Here is a 23,283-nt window from a genome sequence, read left to right as displayed (position 1 = left end):
AAAGAAGACTTAATACCTATTCTCCTCAAACTGTTCCAGAAAATTGAGAAAGATGGAGAACTCCCTAACACATTCTATGAAGCCAACATCACTCTGATCCCCAAACCTGACAAGGACAACACAAAGAAGGAGAACTACAGGCCGATATCACTGATGAACATAGATGCAAAAATCCTCAACAAAATTTTGGCAAACCGATTACAGCAATACATCAAAAAGATTATACACCATGATCAAGTGGGATTTATACCAGGGACACAGGGATGGTTCAACATCCGCAAGTCAATCAACGTGATACACTACATTAACAAAATGAAAACCAAAAACCACATGATCATCTCAATAGATGCAGAGAAAGCATTCGACAAGATCCAACACCCATTTATGATAAAAACCCTCAGTAAAATGGGTATAGATGGAAAGTACCTCAACATAATAAAGGCCATATATGATAGACCCACAGCCAACATCATACTCAATGGACAAAAGCTGAAAGCCATCCCTCTGAGGACAGGAACAAGACAAGGGTGCCCACTTTCACCACTCCTATTCAACATAGTTCTGGAGGTGCTGGCCAGAGCAATTCGGCAGGAAAAAGAAATAAAAGGAATCCAAATAGGTAACGAAGAAGTAAAACTCTCGTTGTTTGCAGACGACATGATCTTATACATAGAAAACCCCAAAGAATCCACAGAAAAACTATTAGAAATAATCAACAACTACAGCAAAGTAGCAGGGTATAAAATTAACGTGCATAAATCAGTAGCATTTCTATACACTAACAATAAACTAACAGAAAAAGAACTCAAGCACTCTATCCCATTCACAATCGCAACGAAAAGAATAAAATACCTTGGGATAAACTTAACCAAGGAAGTGAAGGATCTATACAATGAAAACTACAAGACTCTCTTGAAAGAAATAGGCGATGACATAAAGAGATGGAAAGACATCCCTTGCACATGGATTGGAAGAATAAACATAGTTAAAATGTCCATACTACCTAAAGCAATATACAGATTCAATGCTATCCCAATCAGAATCCCAAGAACATTCTTCACAGAAATTGAACAAACAATCCTAAAATTCATATGGGGCAACAAAAGACCGCGAATTGCTAAAGCAATCCTGAGCAAGAAAAACAAAGCCGGCGGAATCACAATCCCCGATTTCAAAACATACTACAAAGCTACAGTGATCAAAACAGCATGGTACTGGTACAAAAACAGGTCCACAGATCAATGGAACAGAATTGAAAGCCCAGAGATAAAACCACACATCTATGGACAGCTAATCTTCGACAAAGGAGCAGAGGGCCTACAATGGAGAAAAGAAAGTCTCTTCAACAAATGGTGCTGGGAAAACTGGACAGCCACATGCAAAAGATTGAAAATTGACCATTCTTTTTCACCACACACCAAAATAAACTCAAAATGGATCAAAGACCTAAAGATTAGGCCTGAGACAATAAGTCTTTTGGAAGAGAATATAGGCAGTACACTCTTTGACATCAGTTTCAAAAGAATCTTTTCGGACACTGTAACTCCTCAGTTGAGGGAAACAATAGAAAGAATAAACAAATGGGACTTCATCAGACTAAAGAGCTTCTTCAAGGCAAGGGAAAACAGGATTGAAACAAAAAAACAGCTCACTAATTGGGAAAAAATATTTACAAGCCACTTATCCGACAAAGGGTTAATCTCCATAATATACAAAGAACTCACACTGCTTAACAACAAAAAAACAAACAACCCGATCAAAAAATGGGCAGAGGACATGAACAGACATTTCTCAAAAGAAGATATGAATATGGCCAATAGACACATGAAAAGATGTTCATCATCGCTAATCATCAGGGAAATGCAAATCAAAACTACACTAAGATATCACCTTACCCCCGTTAGATTGGCAAAAACATCCAAAACCAAGAACGACAAATGTTGGAGAGGTTGTGGAGAAAGAGGAACCCTCATACACTGTTGGTGGGAATGCAAACTGGTACAGCCACTATGGAAAACAGTATGGAGATTTCTCAAAAAGTTAAAAATAGAAATACCCTATGACCCAGCCATCCCATTACTGGGTATCTATCCTAAGAACCTGATATCAGATATCTCAAGAGTCCGTTGCACCCCTATGTTCATTGCAGCATTATTTACAATAGCCAAGACGTGGAACCAGCCTACATGCCCAGAAACTAATGATTGGATAAAGAAGATGTGGTATATATACACAATGGAATACTACTCAGCCATAAAAAAAGACGAAATTGGCCCATTCACAACAATGTGGATGGACCTCGAGGGTATTATGTTAAGCGAAATAAGTCAGTCAGAGAAAGACGAACTCTATATGACTCCACTCATAGGTGGAAATTAGTATATTGAGAAGGAGATCTGATTGGTGGTTACCAGGGAAAAGAGGGGGTGGGGGGAGGGTACGGAGGGGGAAGTGGTGTACCCACAACATGACTAACAAAAATGTACAACTGAAATCTCACAAGGTTGTAATCTATCATAACATTAATAAAAAAAAAAAAAACGCTCAACCTCTCAACATGACACAGACCCTGTCCACAAACCCATCCTACTGGAATTGTGCAGTTGTCTTCTTCCACGCTCTTCTCTTGAGCTAAAACAGTGGTTCTTAACAAATGATTAATAGTTACATGAAAAAATGATTATTTCACCAAGGAGGAAAGAAGTTAAGGTTATAAAAGCAAGATACCATTTTCTGGTTACCAAAATAAAGTAACGAGTTAAGTAGTTTAAGAAATGACAAAGATCAGTGTTAAAGTGAAGAGATCTTCCCAAGCACTGTTGCTTATGGAAATAGAAATTGGTTCAATCTTTCAGGAAAGCCTTCGTCAATACATTGAAAGCCTCTCAAATATTCATAATCTCAGACGCATTGATTCTGTTCTGCAGAAACCTATCCTTAAGGACATAAGCAAAAGTGTGGACAGTTGTTGTGCAGACCACAATTTAGAAACAAAGCTACTGACTGCAGCACTATCTGTAACAGCGAAAGTTCGATCCAATCTGAATACTCAACATCGGGAACATGGTTGAGTAAACTGCGGTACATGCATCTAATAAAACACTGCAGTCACTAAAATTGTTTCTCAAGTGTTTTTAAGTAATATGAGAAACTTTTTTTGAAACAACGTCAAAGTGAGGAAAGAGGAGGGTATAAAATTTCACATGGCATGATTTTTTACTAATGTAACATAACATAAATATATGAGAATGAATGAAATGATATAGTCCAAAATGTTAGAAATTATTCCTTCAGTTGAGATTAAGATTACATGATGAAATAGTTAATAGATAATAGTTTCCAATCCTGGCTCTGGATTCCTAGTTAGCTTGAAAAAAGTTACTTTACCTTTTTGTATCTGGTTTTCTAATCAGTAAAACCATAATAATTATAAGCACCCTCAGAGAGTTGCTGGGAAAATTTAATAATGCTTAAAGCCTTAATATGTATAAATGAGAGGAAGTGAATTGTATATTTAGAGTAATATTGAATATAGACTTCTAAGACTCATGTCTTACTCCAGAGTCCATTTCCTTGGAAGAAAACAAAATGCTCCCCACAACCTAATTCCACCCAGGGCCCACAGACAGGCCTTTGATCACAATCACATGACTGTTTGGAATCATGTAAATTAAATATATATAAGAAAGTGGAAAAACAGATTCCAAGACTCTGCCCTAGGCTATTAATATATAGTACTACTATATTTCATATACTATAATTCTCTTTACAAATAATTTTGAAGCATATTCTTAAAAGTAAAGTGCTACTGGGGCTGGCCCAGTGGCGCAGTGGTTAAGTGCGCACGCACGTTCTGCTTCCCTGGCCCAGGGTTCGCAGGCTTGGATCCCGGATGCGGACATGGCACCGCTTGGCAAGCTATGCTGTGGTAGGCATCCCACATATAAAGTAGAGGAAGATGGGCACGAATGTTAGCTCAGGGCCAGTCTTCCTCAGAAAAAAGAGGCGGATTGTCAGCAGTTAGCTCAGGGCTAATCTTCCTCAAAAAAAAAAAACAAAAACAAAAAAACCCAAAAACAAAACAAAAAGTTAAGTGCTGTTAAACAGAGGCTGAAAAGAGGGGATGTGGAAAAATAAAACGAGTGGAATAAGCTAGCTCAACCCCACTCCACTTCAACTTTTTCTTCACTTAAATAAAATTGTTCTGAAAGTGGGAGGGAGTTAAGTTTTTTAGTTGATTTACTCTGCTCAGAGATATTTCCAAGCTCTTCTTTCACCACTATTATTAGCCTGTTCTGACCCGAATTCAGGTCGTAGCCAGGATGTGCAGGGAGGGCATCACCCAGGAGTTTAACAGCATGAAGGCAGCAGACAAGCAACCAGCACCAGGACGGCACCTGCCATGCACTCACACTCTACAGTGGCCACCCTGCAGCATGACAAACGTGGCCTGTGGCGATGGCTGCGGGCAAAGCTAGAGGGCACTGTGGGTGCACTCCCCCAGTGAGCTAAGCCAGACTCCAGAGTTGATGCCACCACAGCTATTATGAAAGGATGGCCCACGGCCACAAACTCCTCACCAGGAATGATTAGGCTTTTCCAAAGCAGCTGTCACCAGCACATGATCAAGTGTTCTTTTCCACCCACTTTTCCCCTGCCAGAGGAACATGATTTAAATAAAAACATGCCCCAAAGCTAAAGAATCACTGTGGGAAGGAGGGGGAAAGGAAGATATTAAGACGAGAGGTAAGGAGGAAGAAGAGGGTTAATACCTTAGGAAACTTCAGGAGCTTTCTGTTAAAACAAAAAACAAAGTTTCTTGCCTTCTGAATAAATCTTGCAGCAAATGGCGTCTCTTGGTGGGTGATCCAACCAATGAAAAGCAGCAGAGGCCAGGAACACAAAAAGGCCGCAATTCCCCGGAACGGGGCGGAAATGAAATTTACCTAACCTAGGCAGCCCTCGGTTATCGATAACCATCTTTACTCAAGACAGAAAATTTCAGTTATCACTTCTTATTCTCTATATTCTGCTTAACTTGAAGCATACGCTCCATTCTCAAGCCCAGTCTCATGAGTCCCAAAGCCACATTTTGTGGTATAGCGACAAGAGGAACTCCTCCTTAGAGATTATGAAAGGAGTGTTCATTTTCACACAGTGGTGTTTTTATGCCTGCGGAGTAGCCATGAAGGATGGGGTGTACAAGAATATTGTCAGCTGTGGCCAGCAATCCAACAGGGCCAGAAACGGGCTTAATTCCCCTCAGATACTACCTCTTTCTGTCATACTTGTAGGACATTCTTGGGAAATAGTTTCCCGAGAATGTCTAGATCTCATTCTAAGGCTTAACATAATTCAGGAAGCGTCAGGAACTCCAGAAGCATAGGATGGAACCATGATATATACAATTTTAAAAACTGGGCCAAAGTCAAAGATCTGCTCAAGCCTCTGTCCTATACTAAAAGAAACTGACACCCAGGAGGCTAAACCAATTTCCTGAAGTCCGCAGCACATCACAGACGGTATCAGCACTCCTGACTCCCGTCAAGGACACCTTTTGTCGCAACCTAAACTCCAGTCTAGGAAAGCGTCCTGTCACTCAGGAGCTCCTTGACAAGACAAGGCAGCACGGTGCTAAATCTAGAGATTAGATTATTCTCTTCCTGTCTAAAAAGAATCAACATAATCGTTACTACATACACAGATTCCCTTCTATGACTGTTGTCAGAAAAAACTGTGAAAGACTTGGAAATGAGCAAAAAATAGATTACCAGGCGTTCTGTCCAGTAAATCCTTCCAGGTTGTCTGTGTTAGTTACCGCCTTTCAGCTATTTTTCAATTCTGTGAGTTGTAGAAAATGATAGTACAGTAGTCCCTCCTTATTCGCAGTTTCACTTTCTGTGGCTTCAGTTACCTGCCATCAACTGTGATCCGAAAATGTGAAATGGAAAATTCCAGAAGTAAACAATTCATAAGTTTAAACCTGTGTGCCGTTCTGAGTAGTGTGATGAAATCCTGCACCATCCTGTTTGTGACTCACCCCTTTGCTGGATCCCCAACGATCAACAACGGCTCAATGATCCTCCTTCTGATGTGTCGTCAGAAGGTCAACAGCGGCCTAACGCTACGTCACAGTGACTGTGTCATTCACCTCACTTCATCTGATCACAAAGGCACTGTATCATCTCACATCCTAAGAAGGGTGAGTAAGGACGATACACTATCTGAGGGAGACCACATTCTCAACCCTGGGAGGGCTGAGAGCGTTCAGGGAAAGTGAAGAGTAGGAGCCAAGCCCTGAAGAGAGCCCTGAGGGATACGGGCACTGACGGACCGGCAGAGGAAGAGAAGCCAGCAAAGGGTGCCTTCTGTTACAGGAGATTGCTTAAATTCTTCTATTTTATTATTATTGCTAATCTCTTATTGTGCTTAATTTTTAATGATGCTTTATCACAGGTATGTACATATCAGAAAAAAACATAGTACATACTATCCACAGTTTTCCGCATCCACTGGCGGTCTTGGAACGTATCCCCTACTGTAATACAAATGATTCTTGTCCATAGAAATGAAAATAAGTTGTGTCCAGTAGTGGTACAACTGATCCTCTCCCTTTCCCAAGAAGCTGGTTTTGCAAATTAATTTCAGCAATCCTGACTGCCTGTATCTACTTTCTGGACTCTCCCTTGAACCAGTTGTAACACTGTACTGGTTCTCTCAGTAAGTAATTAGTTAATTAAAATCTTTGACACACACTCATTTTATTTTTGTATGACAGTGATGATTTTGCCATTAAAAAATTATCATCCTTTAATACTGTATAAAATCACTTGTTTCAAAGAGTGAAAGACTTTCCCAGTAGCCGACTCTTAACCACTAAGAGTAGCTGGTATGTTTAGATTAAAAAATCTTAGGACTCCAGACAGATATATCAAATTGCTTTAGATACAAAAACATCAACCTTCCCATTTTCACTATCCCTGGCTTTTGGGTAGAGCCCCAGAAACATCCAACAGAGGTACAATTGATCCCCTTACCTCTAAGAGATCTTGGAGTCAGACAGCTTGGATTTGTGGTCCAGTTCTTTCCACTTACAAACTTTGTGACTTTGGGAAGTTTCCGTAACTTTTTTTTTAACTGCTTTTATTATGGTAAAATATATATAACATAACATTGATCATTTTAACCATTTGCAAATGTACAATTCAGTGGGATTAAATACACTCACAATGTTGTAACCATCACCACTATCTATACTCAAAACTTCTTCAAAATCTCAGTATAAACTCAGGACCCCTTAAAAACTAACTCCCCATTACCCACCCGACCCCCAGTAACCTCTATTCTCCTTTCTGTCCCTATGACTTTGCCTACTCTAGGTGCTTCATATTAAGTGGAATTATACAATATTTGTCCTTCTGTGTCTGACTTATTTCACTTAGAATAATGCTTTCTAGGGCCAGCCAAGCTGTGGCATATATACCAAAATTTAATTTCTTTGTATGGCTGAATTATATTCCATTGTATGTATATACCACATTTTGTCTATCCATTCATCTGTTGATCAACACTTGGGTTGTTTCAATCTTTTGGCTACTGTGAATAATGCTGCTGTGAACGCTGGTATCTGTTTGAGTCCCTGCTTTCAACTCTTTCGGATATATACCTAGGGGTGGAATTGCTGGGTTCTATGTAGTTCCATGTTTAATGTTTAACTTTGGGAAGAACTGACAAACTGTTCTCCATAGTGGCTGCACCATTTTACACTCCCATCAGCAATGCACGAGGGTTCCAATTTCTCTACATCCTCACCAATGCTTTTTATTTTCCATTTCTTTGATCACACCATTGTACTAGGTGTGAAGTAATATCTCATTGTGGTTTCACTTACATTTATCTAATGAGTAGTGATGTTAGGCATCTTTCTGAGTGCTTATTGGCCATTTGTCTATCTTCTTTGGAGAAATGTCTATTCAAGCCCTTTGTTCATTCTTGAATTGGATTAGTTTTTGCTGGGTGAGCTGTAGGTGTTCTTTTTACATTCTGGATATCAATCCCTTATCAGACATAGGATTTGCAAATATTTTCTCCCATTCTGCAGGGTTTTTGTTTTTTTCTAACTTTCCCGATAGTGTCTTTTGATGCACAGAAGTTTTTAATTTTGCTAAGTTCAATTTATCTATTTTTTCTTTTGTTGCCCGTGCTTCTGGTGTCATATCCATAAAAATCATTGCCAAATCTAATGTCATGAAGATTTCCTCCAATGTTTTATTCTGAGTTTTATAATTTTACCTCTTAAAATTGATCAATTTTTAGTTAATTTTTGTATAAAGTATAAGGTAAGGGTCCAACTTCATTCTTTTGCATGTGGATATCCAGTTTTCCCAGCACCATTTATTAAAAAGATATTCCTTTCCCCACTGAATGATCTTGGCATCTCTGCTAAAAACCAACTAACCATATAAGTGAGCCTTTATTTCTGTGCTTTCTGTTCTATTCCATGGGTCTCTATGTCTGTCCTTATGCCAGTACCATACTGTTTTAATTACTGTTGCTTTGTAGAAAGTTCAAAGTTGGGAAGTGTGAGTCCTCCATTTTGTTCTTCTTTATGAAGACTGTTTTGGTTATTTGGGGCCCAGTGCAATTCCACATGATTTTGAAGATTGGCTTTTCCATTTCTCTGAAAAAAGCTACTGAAGTTTAAGAAGAGACTGCATTGAATCTATAGATTGCACTAAATTTGTAATCTTTAACAATGTTAAGTCTCCCTATCCATGAACATGGGATATCTTTCTATTTACTTAGGTCTTTTTAAACTTCCCAGCAATGTTTTGTAGTTTTCAGCATACAAGTCTTTCACCTCCTTGGTGAGATTTATTCTTAAAGATTTAACCCTTTTAGATGCCATTGTAAACAGAACTGCTTTCTTAAATTCCTTTTTGGATTGTTCATTTCCCTAATGTCTTTAAACTTCCACTTCCTCACCTGAAATGAGAGAAATAATACCTACACTTCAAATAGCTGTTATAGCAGTAATGGATATAGGATATATAGGAATAATGAAAGCATAGTGTAGTCACTGACTTTAGACTTGGAGCCGGTCTGCCTAGGTTAGAATCTTAACTCTGACATTTACTAGCTGTGAACACTGGGAACATTACTTAATCTTCTGTGCCTCAGTTTTCTCATCTGTAAAATGGGCCTAAAAACATACCTATCTTATGGGGTCATTAAAGGATTAAATGAGTAAACACATGTAAAACGCTTAGAATAGAGTTTAGCATATAGCAGGAACTTTATAAATGACAATTACCCTTCCTGCCTGAATTATCACAATAGCCTACAAATTTGGTTTCTCTACCTAGTCTTCCTACTATTTTATTCACTGCTTGAAAATGAATCTGTCTAAATCACTGCTCGAATTACATCACTTCCAGACTTAAACATCTTTACTAGGTTTTCATCACAAATTAAGCAAATTCCTAACTTCTAAGAGTTGCATTCAAAATCTAACACAATATAGTGCCAAATTACCTTTCAAATCATAGCTGCCACTATTCTGAAATGACTTTTAGGCTGAAGGAGTAACCACCACCCAGACCATAACTCAACTAACATTTATGGAACACAATCTCGGGTAAGAAACTGGGCCCTAGATTCCTTATCTGTAAAATGAAAGTCAGACTAGACAAACTCTAATCTCGCCATATCAATTCATCATTATGCCTTATATGATATATGTATTCAATTATGGTCTGCTGAAATAACTGAATTTGAACTATTTCATTCTTAAATCTTAAAACATCTGTGGACAAATAAAAAATCACCAAGAGAGTTATTCATTACTTTGATTTGCCAAAAAATTACTAAGTTTTTAAGGCTGATTTTGTCAAATAAACTTTTTTTTGGTGAGGAAGATTCACTCTGAGCTAACATTTGTGCCAATCTTCCTCTATTTTTTCTGTGGGTACATACAAAGCATGGCTTGATGAGAGGTGTACATCGGCATCTGGGATCTGAATGTACACACCTGGGCTGCTGAAGCGGAGTGTGCCAGACTTAACCACTACACCACGGGGCTGGCCCCAAACATAAACATTTTTAATCAGTGAAATTTAATTATGTAAGAAATTATCACTGAACGATTAAAAATTTTTCTTGAGAGTTGAATCCAACCACTCTGGGACCCTGAATTTTGAATGAAGAGCAAAACGAAATGTGCAGATTGGTTTGCTGAACAGCATTTGTGTCCACGGTGTAGGAGGTGTGTAACTAGGTGTATTAATAGCTAGTTGGCAGAGTGGTCATGCATGAACCAATGAAGGGGAAACCTGTTTACACCTCAACTCTTTAGCATACGTGAGTATGTATACACGGATCCAGACCCCATTTAGGCATGAAGAGAAAGACCTGTATGGCTACAGTTATAAAAACAAAAGTTTTTAAAAAATCTACTTTAAAAAAGGAGATTATAAGTGGCTTTGTTATTTCCTACAAGATAGCAGAAGTATGTGCCTCGAAGCTAAACTGACCATGGATATGACGCATCTGAGAGCCTTCTCCTGGGAAGACAGGAGAGGGAAAACAAAGTCACCGTAAACACAAATCAGAGAAGCCTGGTATTTCCAACTGTGTAATTTGTGCTGTCAGTTTCTGGTCAATCTTCTCCAGAAAACCCTGTTCCCATCCAGAGGAATTGTGCTAAATGCAACTGAGATTCAAGTGACCAACCAGGGCTGCCAAAGCATTTGTGTCTGCATATTTTCCATCTGCTTTTTTAAAGGAACTAGCTGTAATGGAGAAATCTGTGCACTGAATGCCCTGAAAAACCTTCATGCTAGCAATACAATCTTTTATGTCTCTTCTGTCAATATTTTCTTATTTTGAGGATAATACAACCTTAACACTACCAAATACATTTTCTTTCAAGTTTATCCACTAAACATTTCTACAAAATAACTATTGAGATGCAGATGGAAATTATGATTGTGAACCATTTCTCAATTTTAGTCGTAGTTATTTATTCATGAGAATAAAACACATCAAAACAGAGTATCTGGAAAACATTTTTTTCCATCTAAGCTACAATATCTATAATAAGTAAAACAAAGCTTTCAGTGACCAATTCCGTGCCTCCACAGCACTTTAAAAACTAGCAGTTATCCCACACCTACAGATTTTGGTTTATATATCTACTTCCATCAATGGAATACACATTTGTTAGGAGTTCTCTTTCATCTGCTTCCCAGGATCCAATCTAAAGCCTGGCATACAGTAAGATTCAGCAAATGTTGGCTGACTCACTGATTGGATGAGTCAATATCACACAAGGGTCCAAGACATGGGATCCTTACTTTGTACCAGACAAGGGGGCTTGCACCCTTGTCTCCCTGTGGGGTTTTTGCATTAATAAATCTCCTTTCTTGTATTAGAGATTCAGAAAGTAGTCTTGGAGAATTATTTGGATGAGCAGTCAAAATGCAGAGGCCATGTGTAATGTTAAAAATAACATTGGTATTGCTTTAATGTCTTGTAACTTAAAAGTCTGTTTTTTTTTTTTTAAAGATTGGCACCTGAGCTAACAACCGTCACCAATCTTTTTTTTTTTTCTGCTTTATCTCCCCAAATCCCCCAGTACATAGTTGTATGTCTTAGTTGCAGGTCCTTCTAGTTGTGGGATGTGGGACGCCGCCTCAGCGTGGCCTGACGAGCAGTGTCATGTCCGCGCCCAGGATCTGAACCCTGGGCCGCCACAGCGGAGCGTGCGAACTTAACCACTCGGTCATGGAGCCGGCCCAAAAGGCTGGTTTTGATAATATATGACAATGACACCCAAAGGCCACTGCATCTTCCTATATGATACATTAAATGGAACAATAACTTTTTAATTTTTGACCATATTTGATTTTCTTGTCCCAAAATAGAATTTAAAATAACACACACTTGGCTCTTATTGTACATAAGGAGTTTTCCTTCATCACAGCTTCCTTCCAGTCTACGTAGGCAAACAAATCTCTCTTAAACCAGGCCAATATTCATGAGGGAACAATCAGTAAACTAGTGTAAATGTCATAAAAGAAAACTTAGTAAATCTTCATGATATTGGCAGTATACAATAACATGTTACTTTCATCTCAACATTAAAACGGCACTTGATTTTAGATGTTTGGACACACATGCTGCCTAGGATCCCTACAAATGCAAAGGATTTAGCATACCAAAGTCTTAATCGCTAGATTTATTTTATAATCTTGGTTTGCAAAACCCAATTAGCTATTAGAGTACCCTACAAACCCTCAAAGCTTTAGAACAAGCAAGCCAGGTGCCTTAGGACTAAAACTTTCTCTCTAAAGTCCATATTCCTCAAACCTTAGTTCCTTTGACTATCAGAAAATTTTATTTGTCTTGAGCCACCAATACAATCAAAGGAAAAATTATCATGAACACATGAACCAAGATTTTAAATAGCGAAAACGAAAAACTGAATTCAAACTTCTATGCCCTATCTGTGCAAGCTGGGTCTTTAATAAGAAATAAGCTCCAGTTTGATGGATGGATATTCAACAGCACACATTTCAATGTTGGCTTCAAAAAATCTTTCTGACAATAAAGTGTCTTAGATTGTGATGATGTTGAACTGCTACAGCCTTTTAAATTAGTAAATTCTACAATAAGCAGACATTTTCAAAGTTATGCTGCTTAAAGATTAGAACAACGTAGGCCAATTTAAATCCAGTCCCCATAATATTAAAACTGTGACTTGTCACACTGTTTAAAGACCTCTTACCATCAGTTGCAGACACTTCTTCAGAAACTAAAAATCTGACATCTGAGTGTTACAACAATCTAAAACAAACAGCTAAAGCATCTGCTCTGTGGTTCTTGGGTTCAGAGGCGGACACGCACATTACAGTGTCCTTTTTGTTCTAACTTTACCCAGAAAGGAAGATATCGGATTTAGGTTAAAATGTTTGAGGACTTCTATATGTAACTGGAACGAGGTAATAGGAAACTATTCAATTATCCTGCCTTCACTAAAAACAGTTAAAGTTTTTACGTCCAAAACCAAAACCACCAAGAACATCAACAAAATCCACATTAAAAGCTGACGAACGAAGGCTGTTTCACTTGTTGCTAAAGAACCGTTCATCCGCTTGTGGGTCTCATTAAGCTCTTCTCCCCTGAAGGCCCATCGAACACAGTAATACAGCTCTTCTTAACTGTTTCTGCAGCACAGAAATTTCCACTCGCTATTAACAACCCAATGCACAGGTTTTCTTTAGAACTCTAAACAAACTATTTCAACTCTTGGAATTACGGGCTGTATTAACAGAAACGAAATGTATAAAAACCTTCTTTAAAGTAAGCAAAACAGAAAATAAAAATCTGCGAGAGCCAGTCTTTCAGACGGTCCCCAGGGATGCCCACCTCCTGGTGTCCCTACCCCTGTGTAGCGCCATCTCTCACTGTACCAGGGTTGGTCTGCGTGACCAGCCGAACGTGGCAGAAGTGACGATTCTAAAAACTTGCAGCTTCTGTCTTGGGTGCTCTGTTTCTCCCTTTCACATACCACTCTCTCTGGAAAAAGCCAGAGCCGTGTCGTAAGCCTAGGCAGTGGCCCACGTGGCGAGAAACCGAAGACTGGCCCACAGGGCGCAAGGCACTGAGGTCTGCCCACAAGCACGACGGCAGCCTGGAAGCAGACACTCCCTCTGTCGAACCTTCAGCCGGCCAACGGCTGGACTCTCACCTCGTTGAGAGGTCTGGAGTCAGAACTACCCAGCCAAGCTGCTCCTGGATTCCGGAGCCAGAGATGCTGTGAGACGAGAAATGGTTTCACCTACTAAGTTTTGGGGTAGTTTGTTACACAGCCCTAGACAACTAACGTAAAATCCAAAAGATAAAGAGACAGATCCCACAAGCAGAAAACTGCTCCAAGAAGTCAAAGACGACAGAATTTAGCAAAAGGTTACACAAAGCTTAGAGGTTACTTCCTAAAAGCATTATACGTAGTATTTTCCATTAATATAAGAAATGCATTCATGACAGTAGACAGAGAAGGGATATGATTGAGATTTGGAGAAGATGAGTTAAAAAAAAAGCTGAAAGGATAAAAAGCACTTAATTCTCTTGCAGGAACAGCTTCCTGTTTTGGTTACAAAGGAGCCACACTTAAAATAACCATCAGAAAGCGTGCTTAGGGCTTCAGTCAATGGAAGGAAGCCACAACAAAGAGCCCTGAAAGCAGCCCGACAGAAGAGGATTCCTCCCAGTGAAGTGGATGCGAGAAAAACTAAGAGAACAGCTAACCTAGAAAGTGAGTGGGACGTAAAGTGAGGAGCAGACACAAAAACCCAACAGCACACGGCTCCCTCCTACAGCATTTGACACCTTGTCACTAAGCAGATTTGCTGAAGCAGCAGGGTACTCTTCCTCCACCCAGCGCACTCCTGTCGACAGTCAAGAGTGTGGTGAACCGGGAGAATGAAAATTAAGGAATGAGGAGAGGCAGTGCTGTAAACTTCACATACTTTATTTTGATGCATTTTTAACTGTGAAGTTGTCTGGAAAGGCCATACCAAAAAAAATTAAGGCTATTACATCTGCCTTCTTCCACTATATTAAATGGTTGACTTCACCCCTACAGAAGGCAAACCAATCAGAGAAACAATACATGTCAAAATGCAACTGAAACTGAGATCCAGCCTGAACTACAGGAGCTGTCATCGAGTTAGACTTGTGGTCCAGCCAGCCCAATGTTCTGTGGTCAGCAGGGGCCCCAGGGAATCTACGAGAGGGTAGGCATGTTTTCATGGACACCAAACCCTGTTGCTTATGACTCATACCACCCAACTACTTAGCCCTTTTTCTGTTTTCCAATGGACTGGGAAACAGCCGAGTTTATAAAGATGCGTCTGCTAACAGAATCAGATAGGTAAAGCACAGTGTTTATTGGGGAATGCTGCTAAGGGATTTACGAATCAAATCAAAGTCAAACTAGACAGCTATGAGAATCTCACTCAACTGCAATTTTATAATAGCCAATTAGGTGATGAGTGGTTGCCCAAAAGTACAAAACAAAGGCTACAAAGGCTGACAATTTCTTCATAGGCTTTTTCCCTATCTCCTTTGTCTATTACCACTATTTCTATTCAACGTTTTCCTGGAGGTCGCAGCAAGCACATTAGGGAAAAAAATGAAATAAAAGGTATAATGATAGGAAAGGAAGCAGTAAAAACTGACATTATTTGCATTTGTGATGACTGATGGTATCTGCAGAAACTCCACAAGGCTCTATAGTTAGAACTAGTAAGTCAATTTCGCAAGTTTGCTGGATACAGGTCAAAAGAGTATTCCCATAAACTACAACAACAAAAATTAGAATATAAAAAATTAAAAATACCATCTACAATAATATACACACAAAGATAAAATAATCAGAAATTTATCTAAAAATATATATATAAAAGCTCACCACTGAAAACTACTGAAACACTTAAAAACATTTAAGACAAAAAAATGAAGCCAGTCATGAATTGGAAGACCTGATGAGAGCCAACCGTCAATTCTCCCCAAACTGATTAACAGATTCAACCCAAACTGATCCACAAATTCAATGCAATCACAATCAAAATATCAGAAGGTTTTATTTACTTACTTATTGGTAGAAACTGACAAGCTGACTCTGAAATTTATACGGGTATCTGAAGGACCTACAATAGCTAAGGCGATCTTGAAGAACAAAACTGGAAGACGTACGCTGCCAGATACTAAGACTATCTGAGATACAGCCAGTCTTCAAATTCCGTGATGCTGCCAGTAGAAATTTCACCCCAAGCCCAAAGTACCCACTCATTTACCATAAGTTGGCTAGTTTAATTCATTTTTCCTATAAGTGTTTTTCTGAGATCTCCATAACATAACCACTTACCAGTATTGCTTTAAGTGATATTTGAAAAGGTTATTTATAATGACATCTAACACAGCTCATGAATAACTGTTAAATCTGTGTTAATTTTGTCTCTCTTTTTTTCTAACCAATTTTTCAAGTGACTTCTGCTAGAATAGTAGGAAAGTAATATCTTGAGATTCGTTAAGTTTAATGTGGCTTCTCTAATAAATACTGTATTTTTGAAAAATAATAGGCTAAGAGACATCATAAAAATTGATTACAATACAAATCCTTCTTTGCTGAAAATAACGTTTGAGAAAAAAATCTTCCTATATATTAAATGGGCATATACGTTACTTGAACAAATGGCCATTTCCCTAACTCCTTAGAGAGAAACATCCAAGCATGCATGCAAACTGGAATATATGAACATTTGCGTCCTTGGCCAAAGGCAGGCAAAAAACAGAATAAAACTTTAGCCACACACTTATATCTCTCAACCCAACTAATATCCCAGCAAGAAAAAGGGCAAATCAGAATACACCAACAACATACAGAAAACACAGGCAGCACTGCTTTCATGAAATAATTCCCACACTTTTACAGGTGAGTGACCGAAACCATAAACATTCTTCCTCTAACATGGATCACTATAAATCTCACCTGCCTTTTAAACTCCGGTATTATTTGTTCTGTTGAATTGCCAGTTAAGACCCCACAAATACAAAGAGAAGTGTTCACAGACCAGCGTTTCTGGGCCTACTCCAGAAAGTTTGTTCGACACGCTGGAAGTTTCTGCCTGTTTTGAAGCTTGTGGCCTGAAATGACTTTTCTTCCTGGCAGCAAGTTTAAGTCCAGTAATATTTTTAACATTAAAAATAACTCCCTCACGCATTACTTAAAATTCCTAAAAAGAAAAAAAAATCCTAAAATGACTGTTCTATTTTATACTCTAATTTTAAGTAATTCATTTGTTAATGAGAAACTTTCATTACTAAGTTAGCTCCATTTGAACTGTGCGGCATGAAAACCTATTATAGACTTTTTGGTACAGTTTTCTTTTGGCTTGGCTGAGGTCATACACACCAATTCAGCATTTATCGTACTAAAATCTCGAGAAGAGTCATTTATAGTAACTCAAGGCTATCTTATAATATTAGAACCGGCCTGGAGGCCATGAGCTTCTGATCAGAACTACAACCAAAATCATCAAGACACAAGTATTTACCCTAATTATTTATTCATCTGTATCTCCTAGGTAGTATCTTAACTACCCAAATCTCCTTAACTATGTTATCATTTACGATTTGTTCTATGAATTATGGTTTAAAAACAACCAAATAAATGTTATCATGAAGAACCGCATGTTCTCATAGTTCACAAGCTGTTTGAACAAGTTCTTGAATATTTCTGGGTTACCTTTAAATAGCTAACAGGATCACAGACATTATTAGAAAAATGCTAATGGATGAATGTATAAACATTAAGCACTGCACAACTCTGAAAGTTTCCTGTCACATCAAATCCCTCAAGGGACTATTATAAATTCCAAAACACACCATCTAATCCTAAACACAATTTTCAAAATGTGTTAACTAGATAAACATCTCACTCTCTGCCTTTTTTTTTTGACGAAGATCAGCCTCGAGCTAACATCTGCCAATCCTCCTCTTTTTGCTGAGGAAGACTGGCCCTGAGCTCACATCCATGCCCATCTTCCTCTACTTTATATGTGGGACGCCTACCACAGCATGGTGTGCCAAGCGGTGCCGTGTCCACACCCGGGATCCAAACCAGAGAACCCGGGGCCGCCGAAGCGGAACGTGCGCACCTAACTGCTGCACCACCAGGCCAGCTCTGCCTTTCTAATATATCACAAACAAGAACAAAAAGACACAGGCTCAGTTGCTTGAGGGCACAGTACAAAGAGGGTTCTAAGAAAAGAAACGGAGAAATTCAAGAGGAGCTAGCCCTTACATTTAGAAAGGGAAAAAAGGCAAAGACAGCTCAGTTCTCCATACACCAATGATTCCATTCCTTTTTTTTCTTAGTTTTTTTAATTGAGGTAACATTCGTTTATAATATTAATTTCAGGTGTGCATCATTACATGTGGATTTCTGTGTAGGTACATGTGTGCACAACCCAAAGACTAACTGCCATCCATCACCATACACACGTGCCCTTTTACCCCCTTTGCCCTCTCCACTCTCACCTTACCCTCTGGAAACCACCAATCTATTACCTATGTGTTTGTTTGTTGTTATTATTTTATTGAGGTCATATTGGCATATAACATTGTGTAAATGTTCAGTGTACATTAGTACATTTCAGCATCTGTACAGACTGCATCATCTACACCACCAATAGTCTAGTTTCTATCCGTCACCATACATATGTGCCCCTTTAGAGTGATTCCATTCTTGATTGGCTATCACTCACCTAGACACTTTTTAAACATTCAGATTCCTGAGAATGGTGGTCTGAACATGTGTTTAAATTTCCTCTCCAAATCCTATTAAAATGACAAGCAAGAAATAAAAAAAATAGGGGCCAGCCCGGTGGCACAGCAGTTAAGTTTGTCCATTCCGCTTCGGCAGCCCTGGGTTTGCTGGTTCGGATCCTGGTTGTGGACCTAGGCACTGCTTATCAAGCCATGCAGTGGCAGGCGTCCCACATATAAAGTAGAGGAAGATGGGCATGGATGTTAGCTCAGGCCAGTCTTCCTCAGCAAAAAGAGGAAGATTGGCAGCAGATGCTAGCTCAGCGCTAATCTTCCTCAAAAAAAAATAAAAGAAATACAAAAAGCATAAACCTACAAAAACAAAAAGAATAACCTAGAAGAAAACAGCTGATAAGAGATGCTCATGACATTGTGGAAGATAAAGTGGATGGACAAGAAGTAATAAACTCTTAGAGGCCAGAGAGAATGGAAACCTTACTGTCTACGGGGGCAGGAGGGTCATCCATATCCAAGCTTCAATTCCCTACTCCTCAAGTCATGTTTGTTAAGGCAAGTTTTGGTGACCCACGTAGCAGCATGGGGTGATGAACTGAGACCCCACACAGGCGTGAGGCAACAACTTCAAACATTTTAACCGGGTACACCAAAGGAAATATCCACATTTGATTAATTCTAGTAATAAAATCCTCCCCTTTCTTTCCCAGTCACCACCTCCACAATTCTTCTTTTAAGAATAATTTAAATTACATTTGAATTGTGTACTTATCAAAGAAAATGTGTGAGAAAACCAAATTATTACATATGAAGCTACTCAAAAGTACAAAGATTTGCCCTTGCAGTAATTGGACAGCTTGGTTTTTTTTACTGTTATAATAACCTTCTATGCTATAAATACTGAAAGCTTAACAATCTGGATCAGAAGGTAAAAAGAAAACTAGAACCCATACATAAAATGTATCATCATTAGAAATCTGAAAAAGTTTACTATATCCTGAAAGCATTAATACTGAGTATTATTCCAGCTAAAACTCTGTAGTGTTTGTAAAAGAGAATCTTCCTGATAAAATACATAAAACCTTAAGTTACTACTTACTCATTGGGTGCATTTACTAGTGGAGTATGTGCCACTCTTCCAAGGACCACCCAACACCATCCCTCCATATCCAACTTTTTTTGCCATTCACTCCTCACCACGAAGCCTGGGAGCACCAGATCAAGGTCACAGACCTTCTCCCTCAGTCACATCAGAACGCTCCAACTTGGCTTCTTTATGTTGTCCTTCTGCCACCTTCACAGCAACAGCTCGGCAAATGGCCCCAAACTTCCTATCCAGAGAGCGAACCCCTGCCTCTCTGGTATACCTGTCGTAAAGAAAAACACTTTACTGGGGCTGGCTGCATGGTGTAGTGGTTAAGTTCAGCATGTTCTGCTTTGGCAGCCTGGGTTCGTGGGTTCAGATCCCAGGCATGGACCTACACCACTTGTCAGCCATGCTGTGGCACTGACCCACATGTAAAGTGGAGGAAGACTGGCGCAGATGTTAGCTCAGGGACAATCTTCCTCAAGCAGAAAAAAAAAAGAGGAAGATTGGCAACAGATATTAGCCCAGGGCTAAACTTCCCCAGCAAAAACAAAAAAAAACCAAAAAAACCCACAAAGAAAGAAAGAAAAAGAAAAATACATTACTTTTGGCAAAACACCACCTGTAAAAATAGACATAAGTAATGTGATTCACATTTATACTAAAGAAACAGTGTACATTAAAAGTTCATTACTTTTCAAGTTTTTTCATTGAAGTAGTGTTATTTCTTAAATACTCAGATGTATTTTCAGCTACAACTTCTCCCTTTATACAGATTATCTTGAACTATTACACTATACTTAGAAATGAATTCTTGGTTCCTCATTTATATTGCCAATATAAATGTGGCAGCACATCAAACATCATTTACTCCTTGATGACATGTGTAAAGCTTTCTTAAACAAAATTGGTCAATTTAAGAAAATTCTAGATAATTTATTATACTTGAAATATTGCTGGAAAAAATCAGAAAAAAAATTTTTCCAACTAAATCAAAGAAGAATCTGAGGCAGAAATCTACTTTTTACTAGGAAATATGCTAATCACCTCCATTCAGCATCTTTCCATTATAGACTTCTAAAGAAAGTAAGAATGCTAAGGGATGCAAGCATTGTGCTTTTGTGAAAAATACTCTAAATGTGGTTAGGCAGAGCTGTCTTAAAAAACTTCTATGTGGGGACAGCCCCTCTGGCCTAGTGGTTAAGTTTGGCACACTCTGCTTCAGTAGCCTGGGTTTGCTGTGTAGGTCAGAGCCCAGGATCCAAACTGGCGAACCCTGGGCCACCAAAGTTCAGTGTGTGAACTTAACCACTTGGCCATGGGGCCAGCCCCAAAGATTATCTTTATAACAATTTTATTTACTCACCAAGAAGTAGTCAGCAGTAAGCACTCTAGGACTGGAAGAATTCAAGTAGGCTAGTTACACTGGGAGGTACGTAGGAATGGATGACTTCTAAGATTCCCCGCCCCCCGAACATTATGGATCTACGACAGTGACGCATGAAAAGATGAAAACACATCAAAAGAGGAAAAACTATGTCCTAAGTTTGGTAACTCACTAAATATCTAAAACTTGCCTGGAGGAGCAAATCATGTGCTGTTTTTAAAAATATTAAAACTGCTTAGAGAAATTTCCTGATATCCACAGCTTTTAATATCTGATGTTCTGAGCTAATAAGTATATAAAAACAATAGTTCTCCAGGCAACAACTGGGAAATACAAATAATGACAACCCTTCAGAGTCATTATTATTTAGATTCAAAGCTATGGATATTTTTCTTTATCACTCATATTTTACACATAGGGAAGCTATTAGAAAGATTAAGTGACTTGTTGAAAGTTACCCAAAAGCATCAGGGGTGTTATCTAGAATAAGGATATTGCTGGAAGGCTTTGACATATAAATCACTGAATTTATTTTTCCTGGCATTATCCACACAGTAAATCACAAGTTAAGAAAAGGAACTCCCAGGTAAAATTTAGTCTTACTGTTTTGTAGATAAATTTAAATAAAAGACTTCCACAAGAAGGTGGCTTCGATCAAACAGCAGTCTGCCCGGGCAAACTGCATGTCAAAGTTCCAAACGGACAGACCCTTCACTTCTCTCGCAAACAGCCGTTCCTGGGCACGGGCTGCATGAGGAGCGCTCGGCAGTCTGGCCCAATCTGCCAGATGAAGCAACGGATCTGCAATGCTGAGCCAGGCAACTCTGAGAGGCTACTGCAGACACGAATCCTCAACAGGGCAATGCTGAGCCAGGGAACTCTGAGAGGCTACTGCAGACACGAATCCTCAACAGGCATATTTTCCATCCAAACATGCAACCCATAAATTAGACTAAGCAACACTCTGCTTGGATAATTTATATACTCCTTGTCACAGGCTTAAGCACTTGGGAGGTAACTTGGGAAAGTGCCTTCTCTATCGTTCCAGTGTTCCTTTCGAAGATGAAAACTCGAAGGATTTTTTAAATCTCTCAAAGAGAAGAAAAGAAAATCTGAGTTACTTAAAACAGATGTCTCAAAGTAGCATCTACTTCGTAAGAGAATTCAACTTTTAAGACCCTGGGGCATTAAAGGTGTCTCAATATTTTCCATGTTTTGGGTTCTTAATTTATCAAATTAATCCCTTATATTGCTATTATGTAAAAGCTGAAATTCTGGCTCAACTAAAGTCCTTAGAGATGAAGATACTCTAAATGCTTTCCCTGTGAATTTCTGCCTAATCCAGAGCCCTGTGTCAGTCAACAGTTAAGTAAATACTTGCTGGGAATCTGTTGGAGAGACAGAAATGGATGCTAGGGGTTGCCAGTAAATTAATCTCCTTTTCAGACTTAAACGTTAATGAAGCCTCAGGATGGCTGACCAACCTGGTGATGATGTCAAGAGTGGTTAGCTGAGGGATCTGAATCTGTTGAGGAGTCAGCCCGTGTTGCTCCAGCTGCTTTGGGATCAAGTGCCTATGGGCGATCTCTATCTTCTCCTCTTGTGTGTACCCTGGAAAAGAAGGGTTCTTCTTGTGTAATCAGCACATGGCATCCACTGTACCAGGCTTATGCAACGGTAGTCTGCAGACTCAATGGATCTTGGATTTAGAATGAACTTAAGTATTACTTCAACTAAGATTATAATCAGAATAAAGAAATTTCATCTCCAGTCAATAATTGCTAAAATTCCAATTTTTTCACAAACAACACTAGCATTTACTAAACAGTGTTTGAAAGTCTTTTGATTAAATGATATATCTCTCAAAGAGAAAAAATATCTCAGTCAGACCTTAGAAATAATTATCTCCTTGACTCAAATGTGATTTTTTATTTAATAGGAAAACAATACATCCCTTTTCTCTAGCATAATTTGATACATAACTGAAAAAACTTACAAGAAGGACAACAAACACTTCAATTAAATAAGCAGTGAGTTCAAAAGGAAGAGCTGCAAAGGAGCTATTTCCAGAGCTCTGATGGTAATTCCAGCAGCAAAACAAACACCAGGATGTCCCTATAAAAGCTTTTTCCTTCTACATGTCGCAATTATACATATAATTTATATATATTATATATTCTACACACACACACACACACACGTATATATTTAGAGAGAGAGAGAGACAAAATTCTCTCTGAAATAATTGCCTCCTTTCCATTTAAGAAGCAGAGTCTTAGAAGAAAGCATGCGCACACTCCCCAGGAAGGAAGAAGGTGGCATCACATGTCCGCCTCTGGAGCAGCTGTCCTGCTTACTTCACTTCACATTGGTGTACTTTATGGATTTTCTCCCTTAATTTGAAATCTCCAAGCAATTGGGTCTCATTACTTATTTATTTTAGCCTTATAAATACCCACAA

The 23,283-nt window shown here is 38.8% G+C and overlaps 1 protein-coding gene and 1 long non-coding RNA gene across 5 annotated transcripts in view; both read right to left on the bottom strand.

Moving 5' to 3' along the window:
- LONP2 (lon peptidase 2, peroxisomal) overlaps window positions 1–23,283 on the bottom strand; it is a 133,503-nt gene that overhangs the window by 42,527 nt on the left and 67,693 nt on the right. For all 4 annotated transcript variants that reach the window (XM_070613631.1, XM_070613632.1, XM_070613633.1 and 1 more), the window contains exons 10-11: window positions 22,307–22,433; window positions 19,582–19,715 (exon numbers count right to left, since the gene is read on the bottom strand). In XM_070613631.1, the coding sequence (XP_070469732.1) occupies window positions 19,582–19,715; window positions 22,307–22,433 (261 nt within the window). The remainder of the gene's footprint in view (window positions 1–19,581; window positions 19,716–22,306; window positions 22,434–23,283) is intronic.
- On the bottom strand, window positions 21,441–21,836 carry LOC139082434 (uncharacterized). Its single transcript, XR_011538409.1, has 2 exons — window positions 21,702–21,836; window positions 21,441–21,646 (listed from the first exon to the last, which is right to left on the bottom strand). It is a non-coding gene; the product is annotated as an uncharacterized lncRNA (long non-coding RNA).

This window comes from Equus przewalskii, chromosome 3, assembly GCF_037783145.1.
Source record: "Equus przewalskii isolate Varuska chromosome 3, EquPr2, whole genome shotgun sequence".
NCBI classification, from domain to species: Eukaryota; Metazoa; Chordata; class Mammalia; order Perissodactyla; family Equidae; genus Equus; species Equus przewalskii.
This window is presented reverse-complemented; position numbering and strand designations above follow the sequence as displayed.